At 42.3% G+C, this 27,623-nt stretch overlaps 1 protein-coding gene across 1 annotated transcript; it reads right to left on the reverse strand.

Moving 5' to 3' along the window:
• Positions 1-1,404: 1,404 nt before the first annotated feature.
• Positions 1,405-27,623, reverse strand: CLEC3A (C-type lectin domain family 3 member A). Its single transcript, XM_073605553.1, has 3 exons — positions 27,334-27,623; positions 17,123-17,206; positions 1,405-2,047 (listed from the first exon to the last, which is right to left on the reverse strand). The coding sequence occupies exons 1-3, from the start codon at positions 27,446-27,448 to the stop codon at positions 1,659-1,661; spliced, it is 588 nt and encodes a 195-aa protein (XP_073461654.1). The 5' UTR covers positions 27,449-27,623; the 3' UTR covers positions 1,405-1,658.

Consider the following 27,623-nt stretch of genomic DNA (forward strand, 5'->3'; position numbering starts at 1 on the left):
ATAGGGCTGTGTAGATCTTTAATGCACACCATCCAATTACAAAAAACAAAAGAAGGGAAGGCACAAGCCCCTGGTGCATTACCCAAGAAAAAAGGTATTTATTAAAATAAAAGAAAAGAAGACCAATAAAATGCATACTCACAAAAGTACAAAGGTTTACAGCACAGCTCTGAAGAAGGGGGTGCGTCCCCGAAACGTGTCACCGTGCTTAATGTGAGGTTGCAGAAACACTTTCACTTTATACCTCATGGCATCCTACCATTAATATGCTGTGAATCTTTGCACTTTTGTGAGTATGCATTGTTATTGGTTTTCTTTTATTTTAATAAATACCTTAGTACTCGGGTAATGCACCAGGGGCTTGCGCCTTCCCTTCTTTTGTTTTTGTAATTCCACACTGGATACCCCTATCTGAGGAGGGCTGCATCCACCGGGCATTGGACCGTGTATGTGATGTCTCGCTGTTCTAGCCATCCCTCTGATGAGGACCACTGAGCGCTGGGAGTGTTTGGCTGTTTTTTCTTGTCGACACACAGTCCAATAGATGATCTATCACATGTTTAGCTATGTTGTAGGGCACATGTGTCAAACACAAGGCCTGTGGGCCAAACCTGGCCCACAAGGCCATTTCAAGTGGCCCTCGCACCCCTTCTGCAGCTGCAGCACCCTCCTCATCTCCACCCCCACCTTGTCTCAACAGTAGGCAGCAGAGAGGAGGACAGAACCCCTCCGCCAGATCCTGTGATTCTCCATGCAGCCACAGAGAGTCTCATCTCTGCCCCCCCCCCCCATCTGAGCAGTCAGCAGCAGAGAGGAGGACAGAACTCATCTTACAGATCCTGCTCCTCTCGCACCTCCTAGTCTCTGCCTCCCCTGGTCTTAGCATTTAGCAGACTCCGGCATCTGACTCCAGTCCTTCTTCTGGTCCTCCTTCAGACCCTGCGCTTCCTGGTTCTGAGTTCCGCCCCCAGCTTCTTCCCAAGAGCAGTACAAGGTAAGGGGGGGGTGCACTGTGATGTAAGGGAGGATGGGAGATTGTTAACTTCTGGTGGTGGAGTAGTTCTTGACATCTGATGTAAAGGGGTGGGGGAGGGTTCTCTGGACAGCTAGTCTTACAGATACAACTGGCCCTTTGAGGGCAACCATAATGCTGATGCGGCCCACGATGAAATTGAGTCTGACACCCCTGTTGTAAGGCCTCCCAGCATTCCATGCATTTAGTCTTAAAAATAGGCGGAAATTGCAAATAAATACATTTTTATAGTTTATGTATGAAAGTATTTTTTGATGTCTTTCATTTTCATTCCATTTTTATACCATCTTGGTTTAATCCATGTTCTCAATGCTTTTTTATTATTTACATTTTATTTGTCATAACACAAACTGTAACAACAAAAAAGTGAATTAAAATTGCAATCCATTTATAAACCATATTAAACAAAAAATAAATGCAGGTTAATAAAAACTGTAGCAAGCTGCAGTCTTAAATATGGAAGGGACTGAAAATTAAATTCTAACGATTGTCTGGGTAAGAAGGCAACAGAGGCGTACCTGTACATTTCTTGCAGACTCCTTCCTGTTTTTTAAAAGATGAACCACATTAAAATGGATCACAAATCGCACATTTTGCCCTGACTATAGTTAACCAAATGTGCCCTCTATGGAATAATAAATTCACAGACGTATTTCTTTAAGCTACGACACACTTCATCGACCCATTTTCCTTGAGATGCCTGGGTGAAAAGAGCACAGTTTTTACGCTTGCCTCCATTGGGTGGGCGCTCCCAATTAAAATAAGTTATAGCGATGCCATTAACATCCACAAATTTGCCCTCGTTGACCATATCGGTGATGCCCAACCAGAAATCTCCAGCCCCTGGGAGGCTCTTTTTTCCATAGTCACGAAGGGCACTGTTCTCATCCCCGTCTCTAGGTGTCGCCAAAGTCCCCCCTTTGGCTATACAGTCCTCGTTGGCTTCATGGAAGTGCTTAGTTTCTTCAAAGGCTAAGTAGCATTTTTTATGAATCTTGGTACCCCGCAGGCAGACTGCAAATAAAAGCAATTCTTATCATTTATGATTGTATAGGAGGAGGCATTCATAACCTGATATTACATTTTGCTCATAAAATACTCCTGTTAGTACATGGGCTTTTAAATGGAATTTGACGGTGCAACAATCATAAACAGCGATGATGAAACGGTATGTGGAGTGTAAATCCCAACAGCAATTTATCTGATACAATTACCCATGATGCCATTTTTAATCAGATCCAATTGAAGAAGAAACTCCAGTCTTACTATAATGCAGGGTATTTTTTAATGAGAATCTGTTGAAATGATTATGCATTGTCAGTACAAACTTATTTTCCCTACAAAATATTTTTCTGTGCACAACACATTTTCAGGTCCACATGAATGAGTGGAAAATGCCCAAATTATAAGTATCATTCAATCGTGTGCATTTTTACCTTATTTTTATCTCATGGAAACTCTGGGGCTGATTTATTAAAGGCAAATACGCTTCTCACTTTCCAAGGGAATTTTTCTCAGAGCTTGGTAAACAAGGTGAACTTTCACTTTACCAAGAATACCCAATCATGTGCAAGGAAAAAAAAAAAACAATAAAAAAAAATGCACTTTTGCTTACACATGACATCAAACATAAAACGAACAAAGTTCCCTCTAGGTCCGCAAAAGTCATTTGGCGTCATCATAAATGGGCTCTTACATATATCAGAGAATGGCCTGGGAGCCCCTTGCAAATAATTTATGAAAAAGAAACAAAAAATAAAAAGTAGTTTAGGACTCTAAACCAATCCTACATAGAACTGGGTCTTTGTACATACACTTATAACTCTAGACCAATGCTTCAGAAAAATCAGCTTTTATTACACATATATTAAATAGACACATATAAAATCAATAATTGCCAATACCACTCTGTCCACATTGCACAAATACTCAAAATTCCTATGCACACCTATATCTACGAAGATGAAAAATAGAGGATTGCAGGTGATTAAATATGGCTGTATACTACAGAGACACATATAAAGTCCCATGATGGATCCATATATAAGCCAGGAACAGACGTTGCATATTTTAGTAGATGAAAAGGTAGTCGGTGAACAGTACATTTGTATGCAAAAATCCTCTTCATTTGGGTATCTTGTATAGTGCACCTCCAAGTGCGTGTTCCAACTTCAAAGCAATATAACAAACTTTGGTGTCAATGGGTGGCATTCTGCCCCTTCATTGGTGTCAATAGGAGGAATTATGCCTTATTGTTGGTATTAGTGGATGTAAATAGTGCCCCAAGAGCTGGATTACTCTATAGACATATGGGATTTTTTAGGGCATGAAAAAAATTATATTAAAGGGAATTAATATCAAAAAACGTTATTGGTACATGATAAAAAGTTCAGCTGCATATACAAAAATATACCAATGCGGTTACAATACAGTAAATGTAGTTGATGGATACACGAAGATAACCACAGTTCTCTGTCAATACAGATCATAGAGACAAAGCTAAACCCAACGCATTTCGAGGGTTTAACTTTTTTTCTTCTTCAGGGGTAAGTGGTTATAATACAGAACAAATCCTGTGGATACAAGCATATATCCTAGACCCCAGTGATGCGGTGGTCTAGGATATATGCTTATATTCAGAGGATTTGTGCGCCTGAACTTTTTATCATGTACCAATAAAGTTTTTTGATATTAATTCCTAACTTATGTTGGAGTTCATGCCCTAAAAAATCCCATATGAGGGTCCTGTCTATAGAGTCTATTCAAATAGGGAAGTGGGCATTTTCTTCTATTCCCTGCAACAGCGAATAATATACCATATTTCAAGAGATAAGATAAGATACCTCTTCCTTAGGTAGGTGCTAGAGTTAGATTTTTGGTCAGTGCAGGTAAATTTAGGCAGGCCTAGCTTTCAACTAGGCCTGTTTGTTTTGATCTGGGAGCTGGGGAGTGGTTTAGTGTAGGTTGGTGGCTCACAGGCAGTGTCACTTCTTGGTTACCTCCCTCTGGCTTTGAGAAGATTCTGGAAGCAGAGGAGAGGAAGAGAGGTGGAGCTGTCTGGGGAGTGTTAAGGAGCCCTGACCAATCCCCAACTAGGATTGGCAGGAGGAAAGCCTCCTTAAATACCTTGGGTCAGCCCAGCTAGGGAGGAGTTGTTCGAGTGGAAGAACTCAGAGATGGAGTGTTAGACTGTCAGGGCCTTGGAGGGAGCCCCCCAGTCTGGGGGGGTGACCTTGGGCCGGGGCTCAGAGCTGTGAGGGAACCCTACACAACCCAAGGGGTGAGAGAGGACAGCGTGGAACATTGCTGGGCAAGTCTTCAGGAGGGATCCACCAGGTGTCGTGAGTTACAGGCAGAGTCGGGGCAGATGGGAAAGGCATGCCGGAGCGGACTGGGAGTCTGAGATGGATGTAGAGCCAGCGGGAGAGACTGTGATGTTACTGGAGTTGAAGTCAGGCTGCTGCAGCCAGGAGGGCTGGCAGAGTCTGACAGGACTGACTGGGATCAGTAGTCCACCTCAATACAGCTAGCACTAAAGGCTATCGGTTGCTACACCAAAGGGGCCCGCGGTCCCTGCCAGCAAATGGCAAATCCTTCAAGTTGGGCTTCATTCAGAGTTGGGCCTAACCATGTGCTAGCTGTGCCAGGAACCCAGCACAGGAGAAAAAGTGACAGTCTATAAAGAAACGTTGTGCTGGAGGAGTCTGGAGCTTTAGAGAATGTGAATAGAGGTTCCAATCAATCATTTAATAGTTTAACACTATTGATTCTGGGCATCCGATAATCCCTTTACCCCATCCAAATTTAATCCCTCAATAAAATAACAAAAACAAAGCTGATGGACTGTTCATTGTCTGGAGAGTGATTAGAAGCAAATGCCAGGCTGGGCAGGGTGACAGATGGAACTACTACACTCAGCGGCCCCACGGGGTACCGATACAATAAGATAAGATACTTTATTGTCATTGTAACAAGTCAACCACAGTTTGAAGACCACTTGTCTAGAGTTATAAGTGTACTTACTCAGTTCTATGTAGGTTTGGTTTAGAGTCCTAAACTAGTTTTGTTCTTTGTTTTTTTTTTTTCTTTAGTAAATCAAACCCCCTGACTCATGCAAGTCTCTTCCCCCGTCTGAATAAGAAAAAAAAAAAGGATACTAATGTAGAAACGCAATGTAGGCTTAAGTATATCTAAAAACTTTTTGTTCATTTTGGATAACGTATGGAAGCTATAAAACCCCTGTCAGATTTTCGTTCCTATGTATGTCCCTACTAGGGAGATTTGCCCTATTAAGGAAGTTATAGGAAATCCAAAACTTTTAAAGGTGAGAGGTAATTTTTGAATGGGATACCTGTACCTCTCATATTGCTGTGTAATGAAAATGTTTTGGCTGGAGTTGGACTTTAATCTAGGGAAGGATAACAGGTATTTGAATGTAGCACAGTTTAAAAATAAGCCATGAACTGGCACCGCTGGGATCTAGACATGTGAAAAGCCCGCAGACGGCTCATAATCCCTTTTTTCTTAAGTAAGGCTTCTGAAATGCTATTTTTGGCTTCAAAGTCGTTCTTCCGAGTGAAATTAATATGTTTCATTAGGGAGCCTGACAGAAATGCTTCTGTTCACACTGAGTAAGGAGATAATCACCATTTACCAGCCTTCAGTACATCAGTAATAAACGTTGAGTAAAAGGAAACCTGCACTGATAGAAACATAGTGGCTGAGATTTCCCTCTAGAAATGCTTATTGCCTGGCTGCCAGGTACATTAAGAGGGGATATTTTTTTCTGAATGACCGAGCTTCAACAAATACACGGATCTGCAGTTCTAACATCATTCTTTCTGAATTTCTGAAAGCATTAAAGCCAGAGGCAGCCAGGCAACTAGCATGTTAACACAAAGGACAGCAATGGTTCCCCTAAAATTTTCCTAATTATAAGTTTCCTTCAGGTCAGATACACATCTATATGGTGGGTGAGGTAACATGTTAATGTGCTTTACATTAAGGCAATCCAGATGTTCTGTTTCAAATGCTGCTTTATGCATTGACACGCACTATATTTTAAAAAGTATTGGGATGCCTGTCTTTACGCGCACATGAACTTTAATGGCATCCCAGTCTTAAGCCTCGTACAAACGGTCGGATTTTCCGACAACAGCCTGTCATCACACAATTCCCGTCAGAAAATCTGATCGTGTGTACGAGGCTTTAGTCCGTAGGGTTCAATATTGAGTTGGCCCACTCTTTGCAGCTATAACAGCTTCAACTCTTCTGGGAAGGCTGTCCACAGTTCCTCCACCCCAAACTCGCTCATCCATGTCTTTATGGACCTTGTTTTGTGCACTGTTTTTTCAACCCAACCCCTGAAAAACAACCCCACACCATAATCCCCCTCCACCAGATGATTTGGACCAGTACACAAAGCAAGGTCTATAAAGATACAGATGAGCAACTTTGGAGGGGAGGAACTTGACTGGCCTGCACGGAGTCCTGACCTCAACCCAACAGAACACCTTTGGGATGAATTAGAGCCCAGACTGCTAGCCAGGCCTTCTCATCCAACATCAGTGCCTGACCTCACAAATGTGCTTCTGGAAAAATGGTCAAATATTCTCATAGACACACTCCTAAACCTTGTGGTCAGCCTTCCCAGAAGAGTTGAAGCTGTTATAGCTGAAAAGCATGGGCCAACTCAATATTGAACCCTACTGACTAAGACTGGGATGCCAGTAAAGTTCATGTGCGTGTAAAGGCAGGTGTCCCAATACTTTTGACAATATAGTGTATATCCTTTGACCTAGTCTGTCCAGAGAGTAAGGTTACCTGCTGACATGGCACCATCCACATGCAGCCTAATGCCCCGTACACACGGTCGGATTTTCAGACGGAAAATGTGTGATAGGACCTTGTTGTCGGAAATTCCGACCGTGTGTAGGCTCCATCACACATTTTCCATCAGATTTTCCGACACACAAAGTTTGAGAGCAGGATATAAAATTTTCCGACAACAAAATCAGTTGTCGGAAATTCCGATCGTGTGTACACAAATCCGACGGACAAAGTGCCACGCATGCTCAGAATAAATAAAGAGATGAAAGCTATTGGCCACTGCCCCGTTTATAGTCCCGACGTACGTGTTTTACGTCACCGCGTTTAGAACGATCGGATTTTCCGACAACTTTGTGTGACCGTGTGTATGCAAGACAAGTTTGAGCCAACATCCATCGGAAAAAATCCTAGGATTTTGTTGTCGGAATGTCCGAACAAAGTCCGACCGTGTGTACGGGGCATAACTCTTCCATAAGACACAGAAGTTGAATCCAACCCAAATTTAATCCAGCTAATTGCAGTACAGAGGATGTTTTTTTTTCTAGTCCCTTAACGCATAAGAAGACAGTGGGATTGATTTACTAAAACTGGAGAGTGCAAAATCTAGTGCACCTGTGCATGGTAACCAATCAGCTTGTTCAGTTAGGTTTTGACAAAAAAATTTGGAAGCTGAACTAACATAACTAAGGAACAGCCAACATAAACAATGATCTAATCAAACCGTAAACTAATCGACATAAACACATAACATCCTACAATAGTTTGACAACAAGGCAAAGTGGTCACAATGTTAATCACCTCTTCAAGAGATGATCAGATAGACAGAAACAATAGGTGACTCACTTAACAATGGGAATTCACACCTAGGAGGCACACAATGGGAGAGACGTACTAAACAAAAAACACATAACAAATAGTGATCCCAACCCACCTCAGACTGTCCAGCAACAGTCTATGAGACAAACTCATACAATGTAGGTAGCACTCTGCTCTGATGCCAGCAGTCTGATACAGTGGAATTAATTTATCTTCAGAGATCTCTTGAGGGATATTGTTGATAAATATTGCTGTCCCAAGTGAAGGAGCCTCTCCAACCCAGTCTGCAGGAGGGCCACCATATTCCCTCTAACCATTAACTTGTACAAGATTAATATTACACCTTTCCATCCACTCCAGAGGAGAAACGGTATTGTCCTTATTCAGAGAATTAATCTAAGCCTTGCTCTCAGCAGTCATCACATTGTTGTCCATCATTAGAGAATGATCTGCTCTCTCCATGGGCCATAGGAGATATAGTCATCACTAGTCATCATTTTTATATTAATATCATTATTTTCTTTTACTTGATAAATCACTATAATTTGTAACAGATCATCGGAACATTTTCTTACCGCCCAATAGATTAATATTATAACTATAAATTAATATGGGTTTATTCATGAGCTAACGCTCTGATAATTGTCGTAGGTTCTGGCCCCACCCCCTCGGGGCGTTGGGTGGGGGACACCGGTACGTGTGACTCCCTGTAAGTCGCATTAAATGGATCCTTGTCCCCCCTCCGGGGTGCTGTGGCGTGCGGGCACACTGGATGGTCTGACGGCTATGTGGTGAGGCTCTGACCGAGGGGGATATCCAAATTTAGTGGTAATTATGCGTGTGTTAGTTAACAATTTTGCATACATTATAACCCTTTCAAATGAATCTGATATGTTATTATAAACTTTAGTTTTTTTTAGCAAACTCATCCTCTGAAGAGACCCCAACACCATGGGTCGAAACGCGTCAGTTTGTTATGCAATAGTCATTACCGTATGCTATGTATAACCTCTATGTTTGCTATTACCTGTATTTGGCATGGGCATATTCCCATTTGAGCTCATATTTCAACACTCATTTATCAATCTTTTTATTCATCATTTTAATAAAGAATTTCAATGCTTTATCCAATGTTTTTTTGCTCATACCTATAGTTAGCTTCCTAAAACCCCCCTTGGGCGACCCTTTCTCCATTTTTTCTGGGCAATAGGAGGCTTGCCCCTAGTCCCCTCCAAAAACCTCTGTTCCAGTTTGGTCTGTCACATTTCTCCCCCATCAAAGGTAGACTAACAAGGTCCTCCACCTGGTCTGGATCTGCATTAGTCAGTCAGAGTGAACCCACATAGTTGGTCCACATGATTTCCATTCTTGGTCACAGGGAATAGTTGTCATCAGTAGGTGTGGGGCAGAGGTCATGGACCTGGTCTGGGGCTCGTTCTGCTGCTGGGGAGAGGGGCCGACTGCCCCGGCTCCCTGAAGTCATGGAGACACTGTAGGTGGTAAGCAGAGGCCAGCGGCACTCTACCCTGCGCTTCAGCTGGGAATAGGAGCTTCACTACGTCAGCCTGAAGCTGGGGAGAGGGGCCACATGCCCCTGCTCCCTGGAACTCTGGAGTTGTTGCCAGTGCTGGGCAGAGGTTGGTCTGCTCTGATGCCAGCCCTTCTGCTGGGGACCCCACATCATCCGCTCCGGCTAACTGTTGGGGAGGGAGGCCGGCTTCCTCCACTCCCAGACTGTGGATCTGCCGCTGGGGAGGGAGGATGACCACCTCCTCTCCCTGGTCCTTGGCCTGCTGCTGGGGAGGGGGAATGGCTTCCTCTCTTCCCTACATCTCAGACAGCCGATGGGGAGTGAGGAGAGTTTCCTCCCCCCTGCACATTGGACTGTCACTGGACTCCCAGACTGCCGCTGAGGAGGGAGGTCCCTACACTGCCGTTGGGGAGGGAGAACGAATACCTCCATTCCTGGCCTTTGGATCTACCGCTGGGGAGGAAGAACGATTACTTTCTCTCCCGAATTGTGGATCTGCTGCTGGGGTGGGAGGATGACCATTTCCTCTCTCTGGTCCTTGGCCTTCTGCTGGGGAGGGGGAATGGCTTCCTCCCCTCCCTTCGTCTCTGATTGCCACTGGGGAAGAAGAACCACCATCTTCTCAAACTGGGCCTCCAGAACTGCTGCAGGTGTTGGACAGAGGTCTTGGACCATCTGTCTGGTTACCAGAGCTTCAGTTGGGGACCTCAATCATCTGGCATTGCTAACTGTTTGGGAGGGAGGCCAGCTTCCTCCACTTACAGAATGTGGATCTGCCGCTGGGGAGGATGACTACCTCCTCTCCTGGACTGTGGATATGCCACTGGGGAGGAAGGATGACCCCCTCATTTCCCTGGTCCTTGGCCCGCCACTGGGGATAGGGAATGGCTTCCTCCATTCCCTTCATCTAGGACTGCCACTAGGGAGGGAGGACGACCATCTCCCCTCCCGGCCTGTGGATCTGCTGCTGGGGAGTGAGGATGGTTTCCTGTCCTCCCCAGTCCTTGAACTCCCACTGGGGAGATGAGCCAGCTGCTCCATCTCCAGTACTCTCATCCACCTGCTGGGAAGACATTTCTCTGGTACTGTCTCCCAGGTGCACAGATCCTTGCTAGGAAGGGAAGACTGTTTCCTCCACTCCGGCTGACTGTTGGGGAGGGAGGACGACCACCACCTCTCCTGATCTGTGGATCTGCCACTAGGTAAGAAGAACCGCCACCTTCTCACCCTGCCCCTCCGGAACTGCCATGGGTGTGGGGAAGAGGTCTGAAGCGTTCTGCCTTGATGCCAGTTTTTCTGCTGGAGGTTCACTGGGTTGTTTTTCCTTAGCACAAAAGTCTATTAAATCCCCAGTCTCTGGAATTTCTAAAAATCCAGGGCATGGGCTGGCGGCACTTGTGCCCAGTGCCAGTGCTTCAGCAGGTGACTCATAATCCATAACATTCATGGGTGCTGGGGCATATTGTTGAGCTTTGTCTAACAGTCTTTTATATGCTTGGTCCAGCTCCCATTCTTGTGTAACTATAAAGTCCAAGTTACTTCTCAATACAAGCTCACTGAGAAGTTCCAACTCGCTAAAATCTTGAATGTCCTCCCATCTCCACTCTGCTGCACTACTGAAATGTGGATCCTACTGAAGCGTCTCAAATATCAATCCCAGGCCACCGTAGCTATAGCTTTCTATAGGATCACTGTTCTTCATCCATGGACACACTTGGGTAGCATACTATTGCAGCGCCCGGAAACCATCATCCAGCACCATTTTGGTCTGGACAAGCCATTCCAGCTCTGTCATCCATTTCTCCTGAGGATGCTCTCCTAGGAATGGTATACGCAAGTCCAACTTCAGCTAGTACCATTCCATGGATATAGGGAGGACTTTTCCATAATAGTATTACTTCACTTGGAGAGCCTCCATACAGAGCTCCTGGTGGATCACCTCTCTCAAGTCCAGTACGTCTTGGGCAGAACCAGGCTCTCCATACTAGATAAACTTTTTTTTGCATTCGCCACTGGAACTCCCCCTCCATGGCGACCGGCTCCTGTAACACTTCTTCAATATCACCTAACACTGGATCCCTGTTCGTGGTTTGGACTGCTCGTAGGGAGGAAGCACATCCCACTGCTGCCAATCAAATATGACAAAACCATCCATTACCCAGCTTGGATGCCTCCGTCAAGATATAGCTTCCTCCAGTCCGGAACCAGGAACCAGGTATTGTAGCTGAGCACCCAAGAATAGGCGACACTAGCTTAGATGCAAACTGGAACTTGAACTTTATTGGAAACTCACAAAGAATTTATATACCATACACAATATCAGGTAGGGCCTGATCACATAACATTAACAATACAAACTGTAAACAGGATAATAATTAACATTGCTAAGGAACAGTCAGCATACCCATAAACAACAATCTAATCAAACTGTAAGCTAAATCAACAGAAACACATGACATCCCACAATAGTTCAGCAACAAGGCAAAGTGGTCACAATATTAACCACTTGACCACTGGGCACTTAAACCCCCTTCCTAACCAGACCAATTTTCAGCTTTTGGTGCTCTCACATTTTGAATGACAATTACTCAGTCATGCAACACTGTATCCATATGAAATTTTTGTCCTTTTTTTCACACAAATAGAGCTTTCTTTTGGTGGTATTTAATCACCGCTGGGTTCTTTATTTTTTGCGCCGTAAAAGAAAAAAGACCGAAAAATCTGTAAAAAAATACATTTTTCTTCATTTCTGTTATAATATTTTGCAAATTAGTAATTTTTCTTCGTATATTTTGGCCAAAATTTATACCGCTACATATCTTTGGTAAAAATAACCCAAATCGGTGGATATTATTTGGTCTTTTTGAAAGTTATAGAGTCCAAAAGCTATGGTGCGAATATCTGAAAATTGATCACACCTGAAGTACAGACGGCCTATCTAATTTCTTGAGACCCTAACATGCCAGAAAAGTACAAATACCCCCCAAATTACCCCTGTTTGGAAAGAAGACATTCCAAGGTATTTAGAAAGATGCATGGTGAGTTTTTTGAAGTTGTCATTTTTTCCCACAATTCTTTGCAAAATCAAGGGTTTTTTTTTACTTTTTTTTTTTTCCACAAAATTGTCATATTAGCAGGGTATTTCTCACAGACCGCATATGCATACCACAAATTACACCCCAAAACACATTCTGCTATTACTCCCGAGTACGGCGATACCACATGTGTGAGACTTTTACACAGCGTGGCCACATACAGAGGCCCAACATGCAGGGGAGCACCTTCAGGCGTTCTGGAGCACCCAGGCCAATTCTGACATTTCTCTCCTACATGTAAAAATCATCATTTATTAGCTAGAAAATTACACAGAACCCCAAAACATTATACATGTTTTTTTAGCAAAGACCCTAGAGAATACAATGGCAGTCATTGCAACTTTTTATCTCGCATGGTATTTGCGCAGCAATTTTTTTTAACGCGTTTTTTTTGGAAAAAAAACTGTTTTGTGCTTTACAAAAACCAAAACAGTAAAGTTAGCCCAATGTTTTTGCATAATGTGAAAGATGAAGTTACGCCGAGTAAATAGATACCTAACATGTCACCCTTCAAAATTGCACGCGCTTGTGGAATGGCGCCAAACTTTGCTACTCAAAAATCCCCATAGGCGACACTTTAAAATTTTTTACTGGTTACATGTTTTGAGTTACAGAGGAGGTCTAGGGTCAAAATTATTGCTCTCACTCTACCGATCGCAGCGATACCTCACATGTGTGGTTTGAACACCGTTTTCATATGTGGGCGGGACTTACGTATGCGTTCGCTTCTGCATGCAAGCACACAGGGACAGGGGCGCTTTAAAATTTTTATTTTTTTTTTTATTGTTCATTTTACTTTATTTATTTTAGTTTGATGCTTTTTTCCAAAAAAAAAAAAAATGTGACCACTTTTATTCCTATTACAAGGAATGTAAACATCCTTGTAATAGGAATATGGCATGACAGGTCCTCTTTACAGTGAGATATGGGGTCAATAAGACCCCACATCTCACCTCTAGGCTGGGAAGCCTGAAATTTAAAAAAAAAAAAAAAAAACTATCCTGGCTTCGATCGTAGCTGTGAGTCGGTAGAAGCATGGGAGGGGGGGACATCCCCTCTCGCCTCCCGTAAGAACGATCAAGCAGTGTAACAGCCGCTATGATCATTCTTATGGTGTAGGGAATCGCCGGCTGAAAAAGCTGATATCTGAATGATGCCTGTAGCTGCAGGCATCATTCAGATATTCCCGCACAAAGTCAAGGACGTTGTATGACGGCCGGCGGGCGGGAAGTGGTTAAAACGCATTTTTTTTTTTAACACAAAGTTGTCCATTTATACAATATTTCTACCACATAACATGTACATAGCAAAAATGACACCCCGAAATAGAGCATGGCTCGGTATGGCGGGGTATTGCGGAGTATGGCGGGGTATTGCAGAGTATGGCGGGGTATTGCAGAGTATGGCGGGGTATTGCAGAGTATGGCGGGGTATGGCGGGGTATTGCGGAGTATGGCGGGGTATTGCGGAGTATGGCGGGGTATTGCGGAGTATGGCGGGGTATTGCGGAGTATGGCGGGGTATGGCGGGGCTTTGCAGAGTATTGTGGGGGGATTGCAGAGTATTGTGGGGGTATTGCAGAGTATTGTGGGGGTATTGCAGAGTAATGTGGGCTTTGCAGAGTATTGTGGGGGTATTGCAGAGTATTGTGGGGGTATTGCAGAGTATTGTGGGGGTATTGCAGAGTAATGGGGGCTTTGCAGAGTATTGTGGGGGTATTCAGAGTATTGTGGGGGTATTGCAGAGTATTGTGGGCTTTGCAGAGTATTGCACAGCAGAAGGGATGGCTGAGCATGGATGGATGGATGGCTGGATGTCTCTGTGCAGCGCTGTGGGCACTACACATGCAGCCCACAGCGCTGCAGCCATCCACCCATCTCCCTCTCCTCCACAGTGTACCGATCGGTACACAGGAGGGGAGGAGAGGAACCGGCGTCATCGGATGACGCCGGTCTGTTTACATGTGATCGCGCCGTCATTTGACGGCGCAATCACATGGTAAACGGCCGCGATCAGCGGCCATTTACCGGTATCCGTGATGCGCCGGGTCCTCTGGACCCGGCGGTCACGGATGTGCTCGGGTGCGCGCCCCAGGGGGCGCGCGAGAGGGGAATTCCGGGAGGACGTCATATGACGTCCTCCCAGAGTTAAGCAACCGCCCTGCAGCCGTCATTCGGCTATGGGCCGGTTGTTAAGTGGTTAATCACCTCTCCAAGCGATGAGCAGACAGACAGAAAAAATAGGTGACTCACTTAACAATGGGAATTCACACCTAGTAGACACACAATGGGAGAGACCATACTTAACAATAAACACATAACAAACAGTGATCCCACCCCACCTTAGACTGTCCGGGAACAGTCTTCAAAAGTCTATGAGACAAGCTCATACAATGTTCCAGCAGTCTCAGACAGTGGAAATAATTTATCTTCATAGATCTCTTAAGGAATATTGTTGATAAATATTTCTGTCCCAAGTGAAGGGGCCTCTCTAACCCAGTCTGCATGTGGGCCACCATATTGCCTCTGACCATTAACCTGTCCAAAATTAATATTACACCTTTCCATTCACTCCAGAAGGTAAGCTGTACTGTCCTTATTCAGAGAAATAATCCAAGCCTCGTTCTCAGCATTCATCACATTGTTGTCCATCAGTAGAGAATGATCTGCTCTCTCCATGGGCCATAATCAGTGGATAGGATGCTTGCCCCTAGTTCCCTCCAAAAGCCTCTGTCCCAGTTTGGTCTGTCACAGCACTCTCCAGTTTTACTAAATCATCCCCAGCGACTAAGTCCTGTCTCTGCAAAGTACTAACACTCACTGGTTGAGGGAACATAGAAGAAATTGGAAGGGTCTAGCTAAAACTGCACCAACTAGCATTAAACAGGACAGGAAGGGAGGACAGGGGCGAAAACCAAAATTACATAGGAAACAGGTTGTAATTGCCCAAAACTGCCACTAGATGTCAACATACTACAGAACAATTATAACCTGCTGCAGTTCAACTGAACACATAAAAAATACATGAAAGTGCACAGAACACCATACATTTTGAAATGGTGACCAATGCACCCCAGCGCACAGGAAACAACACTTGTGCGGTGGGAATGCAACACATAGCAGCGCACAGAAGTTGTGGTGTGCTGCCTGCAACACAGGTGTGTTGCTTTAATGCATTGATGTGCCATTTAAAAAGAATGTAATTGTAACACGTGAGTGTGAACCCAACTCTGATATATTTTGTTTAACATTTTTTGCCGTTACAGAATTAAAGAGGAACTCCAGTAAAAAATTATTTTTATCCTATGTGCAAGTATAACATATATAACAATAATAAAAAAACATACATATACCAAAAAAATACTAATAAAAAAACATGAAAATAAAGGGCAACTTTGAACTTGGTAGTCGTATTGCTCTGCATGTACAGTGCACTATCCAGCCAGAAATTTGTACTGGTCTGATCTGATTTAAATGAATTCTGATTGGTGATTTGGCTGCCTTTGCCTTTGTACGCTGTAGTATGCCTGAGTTAACAAGGCCTAAAAGTCAAGTGTGGCCACACCCTGTCTTCTTCCTGAGCCTCCCTATTGGTCATGTTATAAGACCAGTATGGTCACCTGGGAGGGGCTTGTTACTATAAGCATATACGGTAACGTCAGCTGCCTGTATCTCAGGATATGATAATTGATGTGATGTTTTTATGAAAAAAAATCATCTTAGCTAATGATTTTTTTTAGGATAAGATATGGGCAATTGCCATTCTAGAGTATGAAGGAACTGGGATATTTGACCTCCCTCCTTGCCGTCACGATATACCAAGCCTGGATTGCTCTTCACTATGCACAAACAGGAAAATTGATCAAGACATTTTGCATTATCAACAGTGGCTTGATTCGTGGCTTGTGGTGATATTAAGATGTATCTATATGACTAATGAACTGACCTATCTGCTGTGGAAACTGCTAACTACTGGTCATAAGAGTGGTATATTTGCTGTTGTAGAGTGGAATGTTGCTGATGTTGTTCTATACATATATGATAGAGCTTGGCTGTATCTTTCTTCTTGATGAAGCGGGCTGCGACCTGTGAAACGCGTCAAAGTCACACCAAGCAACTCATCACCCACTCATAGCAGGGATGATGAGCAAATTACCTAACAATATCATATATTTTTATTTAGAATGTTTCTATCAGTCTTTTCATTGTCTACATGAATTTTTACTTTTGTATAATAAACATTTGATATTTTTTACAATATTTTAATAGTACTGTTAAAGTCCTCAGGGGTATTTGTGTAAGACTTTTTTCTTGGATGTGGTGCTAGACACAGAGGGGTTGATTTACTAAAGGCAACTACACTGTGCACTTTGCAAAGTGCAGTTGCCCTCTGCAGGTGCAATTGCTCCAGAGCTTAGTAAATGAGGTAAAGCTTCACTTTGCAAAGAACACTCAATCACATGCAAAGGAAAATAAAAAAACAGCATGTTTGCTTGCACATGATTGGATGATGGAAGTCAGCAGAGCTTCTGCTCATTTACTAAGCTCTGGAGCAGCTGCTCTTGTAGAGTGCATATGCACTTTGAAAAGTGCACAGTCTATTTGCCTTTAGTAAATCAACCCCATTGTGTCATACACTTAGAAGGTCCCCTTTGGAGTTTCCTTCCTCCCACTTTTTACTTTCTCTATCTTCAGAAATGCTAATTGCTGTGATGTTTTTATGAAAAAAATCATCTTGGCTAATGATTAAAGTAACATACAAACATTATTTTAAACCATTATTTCCGATAAGCTTTGGAGAATAAGACATTATATTTACCTGTCTGTAAAGCCTGCATTTCCTTTAATGAGTTCACTTCCCGCCACAACTTTTCAATCTGTGTCTTCAAGTCTCCATCCTTTTCTTATAGTAAAAAATCACACAAGGTTATTACAAATGCATAACTAAAATCACAGTAAAAAACAGTAATTTTATAAATATATATATATATATATATATATATATATATATATATATATATATATATACATACAGGGCTTTTGTAATCATGGAAAAGGTGCAGGTACTCCCCCCTTCTAAGCCACTTTTCTTCACCCCTTACCCACCTCCGAGAACCATGTGGCCCCCTTGTACACCTGGATAGGAGAGCAGCAAGTAGAGCAATCTATCCCTCCATGTAGCCGCTGAATGCTCGCTTCTCCTTCTCTCCCTCCTGCAGACATTTAGCGGCTGCAGGAGGGAAATTATGGGTATTGGTTTCTCTACTTGCCACTCCCGCCACCTTCCTATCCTTGTCATGCTGCCCTGTGCCCCTGTGTGCTTCCCTGCCCGCAGCACTGCCTTGTTTCCCCCTCCCACCTCCCGCTGGCTGCTGCAGGAGATCTGTCAGGATGGAGAGCAGGGAAAGAGGCCGGTAAATGTGTCATTCATCGGCCCCTTACCCCGATCACTGACTCTTTTTTTTGTTGTTTTTTGTAACTGTGTTTACTATGCTTTAGTTTATGAATGAACGGGAAGCTCTGTACAGAGCCATTCCTGTTCATTCATTCTGTGCAGCTGAAGCTGCAGAGAAAGGGACTGATGAATCATTCTGTTCTCAGTTCCTTTCTCTGTCTCAAAAGTGAGAAATCAGGGGTCTGTTCAGACCTCTGATATTTCACCAAAGAAAATATGTAAAAGATTATATAAAAATAAAATAAAACAAAATGGTAAAAAAATACATAAAAATACAACAAAAATAAAAAAACTACTGACATTAGTGGCAGAACTACCAGGGTCGCAATAATCACAATTGCAACTGGGGTCTGGCTTTCCAACATCGTGGGGGGACCCCAAGATGTCAGTAAGGTGGCCTGCTGCGGGGCCGTAATAAAGGGTCCCACAATGGGAGCAAAGGGCCCCGGAATTAGTGGGAAGGTCCCGGTTGGGGGCCAGGGGGGCCCTTTATGGTTTGTTGCAACGGGGCCCTGAAGGTTCTAGCTACGCCTCTGTCAGTACCCCTTGCCATTACCTACATTCAGTGCTGGAGGTGTTCACCTTTGTGCCCACTGAAAAAAGCCTTGTATATATATATATATATATATATATATATATATATATATATATATATATATATATATGTAGCGGGCACATACTTTTATGTAGGTGATCTTTTTGCTAGTTTACAATGTCAAGTAATAGGCAGGCTTATACCATTACAGCAGGCCTGTTTGTTTATTTGGGATTTGAGTGGCAGGTGGTTTGTATGCGAGTCTCGGCCAATCATTAATTTGTTGGGCAATGTCCCGGGACTCTCATATAAAAGTCTGGTCACATGGTCAGTTAGAATTGTTGTTTCCTGTTCGAGCTTGGAGAAGCCAGCCTGGTTCTCGGAGGGGAGAGGTTCCGGGGAGCCAACGGAGCCCCCCCTGGTGAGAAGGTGGAGAACCGGCCTCCATAGAGGAAGAGACAACACCGTACAGCATGTAGTTGCTGGTGTCGTTGGCCGCCCCTGGGGGGAAGGGAGTGTGCCATAAAGGAGAAAAGGGAACAAAGAATCATTGCGGAAGAAGTAGCAACAAAGCGGAAGGAAACTGGGCGATCGATCGTTTATGAGTGCACATGGACTATTGATCAGGTGATTGAAAGCCCAAGGGAAGGGTACTGCCAGAGGCTGAGGGATGTTGGTACACAAGTCAGTGAGGCAGGCGGTGATGGCCTGTGACTTTGGGTTCAGCAATGCCCCGGGGATTCCAATCAGACAAGCGGGAGAAGTTATTCATAGTGACTCTTCTTAGCTCAACTTGGAAGTACCATGCAGATAGGAAGTAGTGGTAAAAAGGTAGCGGTAAAGCTGCAAGCACACATATAGAGATACAGACTGTACTTAAAAGGTTCTGCAGATGAAGAAGTTATTCAGAGTGACTCTTTATCAATTATTCTCTATCAAATCTACTTCCATCTTCCCTGATTGAAGAAATCACACAAAGTGATTCCCTATTATCCGCAATTGATTCTAGTTCTTCCATAAGAGATAGTGAAATGATGATAATGTAACAAAAGAGAATCTCAAAAGAAGTCCTTCTCCCATCCCAGTTCATGTTAATTAATAAAGCAAGAGAGAAAGCATTATGGACTGTGTTTTTGAATCTATGGGCTGCAAGGGTTAAGTGTTTAATGTGAATTACGGATATAAAATTTAATCAGCTGCTCCTTCGGGGGTAAGCGCTTCATATATATATATATATATATATATATATATATATATATATATATATATATATATATATATATATATACACAGTGGGTATCAATGGTGGCTGGTACTCACTATTTTGGGGGGGGCGGCACAACCAACACTCACCCCCCCATGGGAGACGGACAGCGGGTCATCCAAAACTACCCTCCCCCCCTCGCGGGAGATGGCCAGTGGGCCACCAAAAACTGCCCAGCCCCCCCTTAAGACTCTATGGCCAATAGGGGCTTCCTGATTGGCCAGGAGGAGAATGAGGAAGAATAGCGAATATTAATTCACTAGCGTCACAGAACTGGGTGGGGTTGGGGCGCAGTGCTTTGCGCCCTGAGCCCATCCTGTTTTGAAGTCTATTAGAGCTCCCTCTACATAGGACTACCTCAATATCAGCTTGCACGCTTACAACTCATCCAAACCACGGCGGCAAGACTGTTAACAGGAAAAAAACCCTGGGAATCCATCTCCCCTTCCCTGAGGAGCCTACATTGGCTGACCGTAAAGAATCGAATTGCTTTCAAGACCCTCTGCCTCACCCACAAATGTATACAAGGAAACGCCCCTCAATACCTATGCGAGAAAATAAAACGCTACACACCCAATCGCAGTCTTCGATCTTCTAACCAAAACCTCCTTATTCCAAAAACCCGCTACAAAACAAAGGGAGAACGAAGATTCGCAGTCCAAGGACCACGGCTATGGAACGCTCTACCTACTCACATTCGCATGGAAGAAAACCATCAGGCCTTCAGAAAAAAACTCAAGACCTACCTCTTCTAAGAAGCTGGACAACACAGGAGGGATCTAGCACCTTGAGGCGACTCAGTTCGCATTTGCAGCGCTATACAAATCATTCATTAATTCACTCTGGCTCTAATCACGTGCTTCAAACCCCCCATTGGAATCCATGCATCCAGCGCCCTGTATGTAGATCAGAGGATCAGGGGGCCGGACGTATGGATGGGGAGGCGGCTCCCGTGCACCCTTAATGGACGGGCCGTCACTGGTGTGTATAGAAACAAATCACTCCCCTTTAAAGTAATCACATTTTGTTGCTTTGTATCCTGAAAAGAAGACAGACACAGCTTTTGTTTTATCCAGCTGTATTTACTCAGTGCAACGTATAACATCCAAGTGAAAGATATAACACCAACATGTTAGAAGAAAATAAAAACAAATTCAAAAACAGAATCACTGAGTTGGACAAAAGGGTCACCCCCCTCCTAAAAATGACTTGTAAACTGAATCAGGTGTAGCTAATCACCTTCTCAATGGCACAAAAAGACATTTGACTTTCAACTGTGATCAGCTGTGGTCATTTTGATTAGCTCAGCATAAAAAGAGCTTTCCTGGAGCATTCCAGTCCCTGGTAGTGCATCTAAAGCAAACAGTCAACTATAGATGGCAAGGCACTGTCAAAAGATCTCCGGGATAAAGTTGTGGACAGGCACAAGTCAGGAGATGGATACAAAACAATTTCAAAGGCTTTATCGCTGCCTAGAAGCACAGTTAAGTCTATTATAAATAAGTAGAAAGTATTTGGTACAACACAGACCCTCCCTGGATTAGGACATTGCTCCAAACTGGATGAAAGATCCAGGAGGAAACTGGTCAGAGAGGCTACCAAAAGGCCTACAACAACTCTGAAGCAATTGCAGGAATTTATGACAAAGAGTGGTCATTGTGTGCATGTGACAACAATATCACAAATTCTCCACAAATGTGGCTTGTATGGGTGGGCTGCAAGAAAAATGCCACTCCTCAAGAAATGCCACATGCAGTCACGACTAAGCTTTGCCAAAACGCACCTTAAAGTTTTTGAGGGAAAAAGGTGTTATGGTCAGATGAGACTTCTTATAGCCTAGGCCATCTTTATGTAGAGCAACAATTCTTTTTTTCAGATCCTCAGAGGGTTGTTTGCCATGAGGTGCCATGTTGAACTTCCAGTGACCAGTATGAGAGAGAGAGAGAGATAACACCAAATTTAACACACCTGCTCCCCATTCACACCTGAGACCTTGTAACACTAATGAGTCACATGACACCTGGGAGGGAAAATGGCTAATTGGGCCCAAATTGGACATTTTCACTTAGGGGTGTACTCACTTTTGTCGCCAGCAGTTTAGACATTAATGGCTGGGTGTTGAGTTATTTTGAGGGGGACAGCAAATTTACACTGTTATACAAGCTGTACACTCATTACTTTACATTGTAACAAAGTGTCATTTCTTCAGTGTTGTCACATGAGAAGATATAATAAAATATTTACAAAAATGTGAGGGGTGTACTCACTTTTGTGAGATACCGTAAGTTGCACTAAGTAAATACAGCTGGATAAAACAAAAACTATGTCTGTCTTCATTTTAGGTTGCAAGGCAACAAAATTGATTATTTTAAAGGGGGGGGTGATTATTTTCTATACCTAATATATATATATATATATATATATATATATATATATATATATATATATATATATATATATATATATATACAAAATACAAAGTGAGTAAACAGAAGAAATCTAAATCAAATCAATATTTGCTGTGACTCCCTTTTGGCTTCAAACCAGCATCAATTCTTCTAGGTACACTTGCACACAGTTTTTGAAGGAACTCGGCAGGTATTGATTTGATTTGGATTTTGTGTCTTCTAATTTACTTTCTATTTTGTTAATTTCTGAAAGCATTCTTAATTTACAGCACTTTTTCACCCCCCCCCTAAAACTTTTGCACAATAATATATATATATATATATATATATAGGTATTTTAAAAAAAGATGTCATTATGACCACAAGATGGTGCTTACGATCATAGAATATAATTATTACACATATGCAAAGTTTCACAGCGGTGTTTTTATACATAGACCTCCCTGTTGGGGAGATTTCCCATTATGTCCCATCTGGTTGACATTTGTTGGAGAAAAAAGGTAGTGAAAGGGATTCTCCTCAACAGGGAAGCAGACACTATAGAAACCCTCCACAGGGTCCAAACAGTAATTTTAAAAAAATGTGACAGGACAATCTCTAGGTAATTATTTTTGTTTTGAATAGTCTGGGGTCAAAAATGTGAGAGGAAATCCAAAAATTTTAGAGTTGTCCCCAGATAAAGAGGCAAGGGCAAATATTCCAACAGGGACTCCTGTTCGGGTAGAGCTGTCTAAGAGGGTAGTTTTCCTCACTAAGCACCCCTGTCAGTAAATGGTTTGTCTTAACCCTCTAACTGCTACATCTGCAGAACAGCTTGGTCTGTTGAAAAACAACAGACTCACTGACCAGATGACCAGGTGAAAATAAAGGAAAGAAAGCCTAAAAAAAAAAATCAGAAAAATGAATCCTATTCCTAAAGAAACACTTTTAGAATCCAGATAAAATTCCATAAAAATAAAAATAAAATGAAAGGATTTATTCGGAATAAGGTGAAATAAGGCACTATTAAACTTCAAGAGACCATTAAAATCTATAGTGCGACATCTAAACTATTAAACTTCAAGAGTCCATGATAATCTATAGTGCGACATCTAGTGGTCAATAAGAAATATGTCATAAAAATATGTCATAGAAATATAGGACAAGGATAATAGTAAATCATAACTTAAACCAATAAAAAAGTAGTATAAGATAAATAATCAGAAATAAAACAATTGAGGTCAAACTCGATTAATTTTTCTGATTTTTTTTGGTTAAATTATGTTATATATATATATATATATATATATATATATATATATATATATATATATATATAAAATATAAAATAATAATTATGTGCGTTATTGTTGATTGATGTTCTTATTTACGGTTTTTAATGAGCCGCTGTGGTCTTTTATTAAGGTGAGCTGCTGGGGCACACTCCTGGTGGATTTTGGATGGTGGAAGCAAGTGTGATCACAACATTTTAAGAAATGATTGTCTACTTTGCACCTGATCTTCACATCTTATTATTAATTATTTCACTATTGTTTATTGCACATGCACGTTAATACTTTGGGACTGAATTTTGTTTGATACAACCTATGGACACTATCATATATTTATCAAGTGTAGCATGGTATATACTGTATTCATTTATATCTGTTATTCATATCAGCCTTACACAGAACTTTAGTTTTTTTTTGAATCACTGCCTAAGGGATATTTATTATTTTGCTATATGGTTTTTGTTGTGTGCACTTTGAAGGTAGCGCCACATTTAAATTATTTATTTTCCTCTAAAAAAGAAAACGAATCACCATGTTCTTAAAGAGCTATTTAAAAGTCATTCTTCCCGCTGTTTACCAGAGCACAGTGTCCTTGTATTTAGGACGCGGCGATCTTCTTCTTTTTTTACATGTTCTACACCAAATATTCTTTTCATGCCTTTTTTTTTTCCAGAGAATCCGCAGCACATTTCCTGTCTGAGCCGGGTAAACACTGAAATGGACCCAGTGTACTCGCAGGGACTTACTTGGAAGATTTAACAATTTTATTAGACTGTACTTGTTAAAGACTTTTCAGATAAACACATAGCTCCCGACTGTTTCTCATCTGGGCTAAATCCCTCCATCCCTTTCTCCTCCACAGCTGCCCTTTTTGATCTCACCTCTATAAAAAAAACAAAACAAAAAACTACCATGTAACTAATAAAGGAGTCTATTTATAAAACATTTGTTGAATTAATTTTTCCCTGTATTTTCTCTACTATGACTTCCTATGACTGTCAGCTCCACCTAGTGGCCAGAATGCAGAATATTTTTTGAAATACCTTCATCAGAAAATATACTGCATTCTGGCCACTAGGTGGAGCTGATAATCATAAGAAGTCATAGTATGGGGGATATTTATGTATCCTGGATAAATGCTTGTGACATTCGTCCAAACAAATGTTTTATAAATAGACCCCGAAGTGTCTTACTACACTACACCTTTTATCCAGCCTTTAAATGGTTGCATTTGTTTTGTGGCACAACCAATATAAGGTAAAGTAAGTGAAGAAAAAGCAATTGTGGGTTTAACCACTTCAGTTTCAAAAGTTTTACCCCCCTTCATGACCAGGCTATTTTTAGCGATACAGCACTCCGTTACTTTAACGGACAATTGCGTGGTCGTGCGACGTTTGTACCCAAATAAAATTTGTCATTTTTTTCCCCACAAATAGAGCTTGCTGTTGGTGGTATTTTGATCAACTCTGTGGTTTTTTTTTGCGCTATAAACAAAAAAAGACTGACATTTTTGAAAAAAAACCAAAAAAAAAACCACATCCAATAAAAAAATGGAAAAAAATCAAATTTCTTCATAAATTTAGGCCAATATGTATTCTGCTATATGTTTTTGGTAAAACAAAAAAATCCTAATAAGCGTATATTGATTGGTTTGCGCAAATGTTATAGCGTCTTTAAAATATGGGATAGATTTATGAAATTTTTTATATATTTTTTTTTTTTTTTTACTAGTAATGGCGGCGATCAGCAACTTATAAGTGACTACGACATTGTGACGGACAAATCGGACACTAAGTGACACTGCTGAATGGCTCCCGCTGTGTCCAATCACAGCTGGAGTGGGTCGCCGGCGGTGCGTGTGCGCGCCCCAGACCCGGAAGAGCAGGATCACGTACTAGGTAAATGATCCTGCACAGGGGCGCCGCATATATGTGGTATACAGTCAGCAAGTGGTTGATCAGGAAATATACTGCATTTTGGCCACTAGATGGCGCTGATAATCATAAGAAGTCATAGTATGGGAAATATTTATGTACCCTGGATAAATGCTTGTGACATTCATCCGAACAAATGTTTTATAAATAAACCTCAAAGGGTCTTACTACACTACACCTTTTATCCAGTCATTAAATGGTTGCATTTGTTTTGTGGCACAACCGATATAAGGAAAAAGTAAGTGAAGAAAAAGTAAGTGTGGGTTTAACCAATCGTTATTTGCATTTTATTTTTTTAATAGTCCATATAATGTGGACATTGTGGGAAAAGGACGTCCTTTGCCTTTATCCGTTCTGCTTAAAGGTCTTTCTTTTTTCTGATCTCAGGGAGGCATGTAATAAATGTCAACATAACTTTAAAACTAAGTACAGTAGTACCTTGGATTTGTTCCAGAAGAATGCTTGTAATTCAAAACACTTGTATATCAAATCGAGTTTGCCCATAGGATTCAATGGAAACTCAGATAATTTAATCCACAGTGACTGCTATTGTATTCAGTATGGCCAGAGGTAGGGGGGCGCCGGAGACTCTCGGAGATGCTCAGAGCCACTAGGATGCACTCAGAGACACGTGGAGAGGCTCAGAGACACTCAGGAACAGAGTTAGTTAGTTAGTTCTGGGCCCCCAATGCTGCCAGGGCCCATAGGAGTTGCATGGTTAGCAGTAGCCATAGTTAAAGCTGTCCAAACCCAAGAACCATAATGTAATTTATTGCAGCTTACCAGTCTTTAGATGTGGTGACTGCATTTGTTTTCTTTTTTTTTTTTTTTTTACTGGTAATCCTGTTAGTAACACACTTTCTGTCATAGAGTGACATTGCTCACTCACCGTACTGCACCGTTGGAGGAGCAGCATTGTCACCCTCGGCCACTCTCTTGATTTGAATTACAAACACCACCCTCTCTCCTTGGCTCATTTACATAGAGGGAGATGTTCTGTAGATCACAGAAAATTGCTGATACCTTTAACAATGATAACATTGTTTGAGTTAGCAGCTCATTGCACACAGATATCTTACATAGTTTGCCTGGTTGAAAAAAAAGACACAAGTCCATCTAGTTCAACCAATAAAAGGGGAAAAAAATCAATCAATCTTATATACACAATCCTATACCCACAGCTGACCCAGAGGGAGGCAAAAAAAACCTCAGCAAAGCATGATCCAATTTGCTCCTGCGGTGGAAAAAAAATTCTTCCTGATCCTCCAAATATCTATTTTTCTTTTCTTTCACAAAATGTACTAAAGCTTTCAATAAAGAAAACTAACACAACCACCACATCCCAGGACTGGTAAGCTGCAGTATTTTCCATTTTTGTTCTTAGGGTTTAGATATGCTCTAAAGCGTTGTGTTGGCCCTAAGCAGGGGCGTTGCTAGGTCTACAAAAGATCTGGGGCTAGAGCCCATAGCAGCGTAGTAAAGAAAGTCATACGCTTGGGCGGGCATACACATGTATATACAGTAATATACGTGTGGGTGTATATATATATCCCCAGAGAGCCCCCCGCTTACATCAGGGTCCCCAGAGAGCCCCCCCTTACATCACCTTACATCAGGGTGCCAAGAGAGCCTCCTCCTTATATCAGAGTCCTCAGAGAGCCTCCCCCTTCTATCAGGGTACCCAGAGGGCCCCCCCACTTACATCAGGGTTCCCAGAGAGGCCCCCTTACATTAGGGTCCCCAGAGAGCCTCCCCCTTAAATCTGGGTCCCTAGAGAGCCTAGGCCTTAAAATCAGGGTCCCCAGAGAGCCTCTCCCTTACATCAGGGTCCCCAGAGAGCCCCCCCACTTACATAAGGGTCCCCAGAGAGCCTCCCCTCCCCTTGGGGACCCCTGCAGAGACTTGGGGCTATTGGCCTCAGATTAGGGGCTATAGCCCCAAAAGCCACCCCCTAGCAACGCCCCTGGTACCCTCATATCGTTGTTCTGGAAGTGTTAATAATCTGGATGCCCCCCCCCCATTAATTTTTTTGACCACACATGAGCTTCTGAGCCATACATTGCGCAACTAGAATTTGATAAATCACCAAGTTTTTTTGAATAAAAAGTTTGTAAACAAAAAGAAAATGTGATAAATCAGATTACCAAAATTCTCACATCTCACCTTTATCCTTGGAGCGACGGTCCTTCTTGTTTTTTACGCTAGAAGTCTGTCCACTGATCTGGCCCAAGAGCAATACGGTAATTACAAGTATAACGGTAAATCCTACGCGACCCATCTTGCTAGCTACTGTATAAGTGATCGTCCCGGATTAGGAGCAAGATTTCACTAACTTCCACTTACTTTGAGCAGGAATTCTGTATACAAGCACTCCTTGCTTACCGATGTGCTAAATGCTTCACTTGGCTGATGCATAAGGTGCTTCCTTGTTCTCCTTTCCATGCTCACATTTT

Source organism: Aquarana catesbeiana, linkage group LG11 (genome assembly GCF_042186555.1).
Source record: "Aquarana catesbeiana isolate 2022-GZ linkage group LG11, ASM4218655v1, whole genome shotgun sequence".
Lineage (NCBI taxonomy): Eukaryota > Metazoa > Chordata > Amphibia > Anura > Ranidae > Aquarana > Aquarana catesbeiana.

Excerpts from the sequence above, each read along its gene's own strand:
- CLEC3A (XM_073605553.1), bottom strand. The coding sequence starts at position 27,448 with ATGGGTCGCGTAGGATTTACCGTTATACTTGTAATTACCGTATTGCTC. Across the intron at positions 17,207-27,333 it reads CCGTCGCTCCAAGGATAAAG|AAAAGGATGGAGACTTGAAG; the intron begins GTGAGATGTGAG and ends TTTTACTATAAG. Across the intron at positions 2,048-17,122 it reads AATGCAGGCTTTACAGACAG|TCTGCCTGCGGGGTACCAAG; the intron begins GTAAATATAATG and ends TTTTATTTGCAG.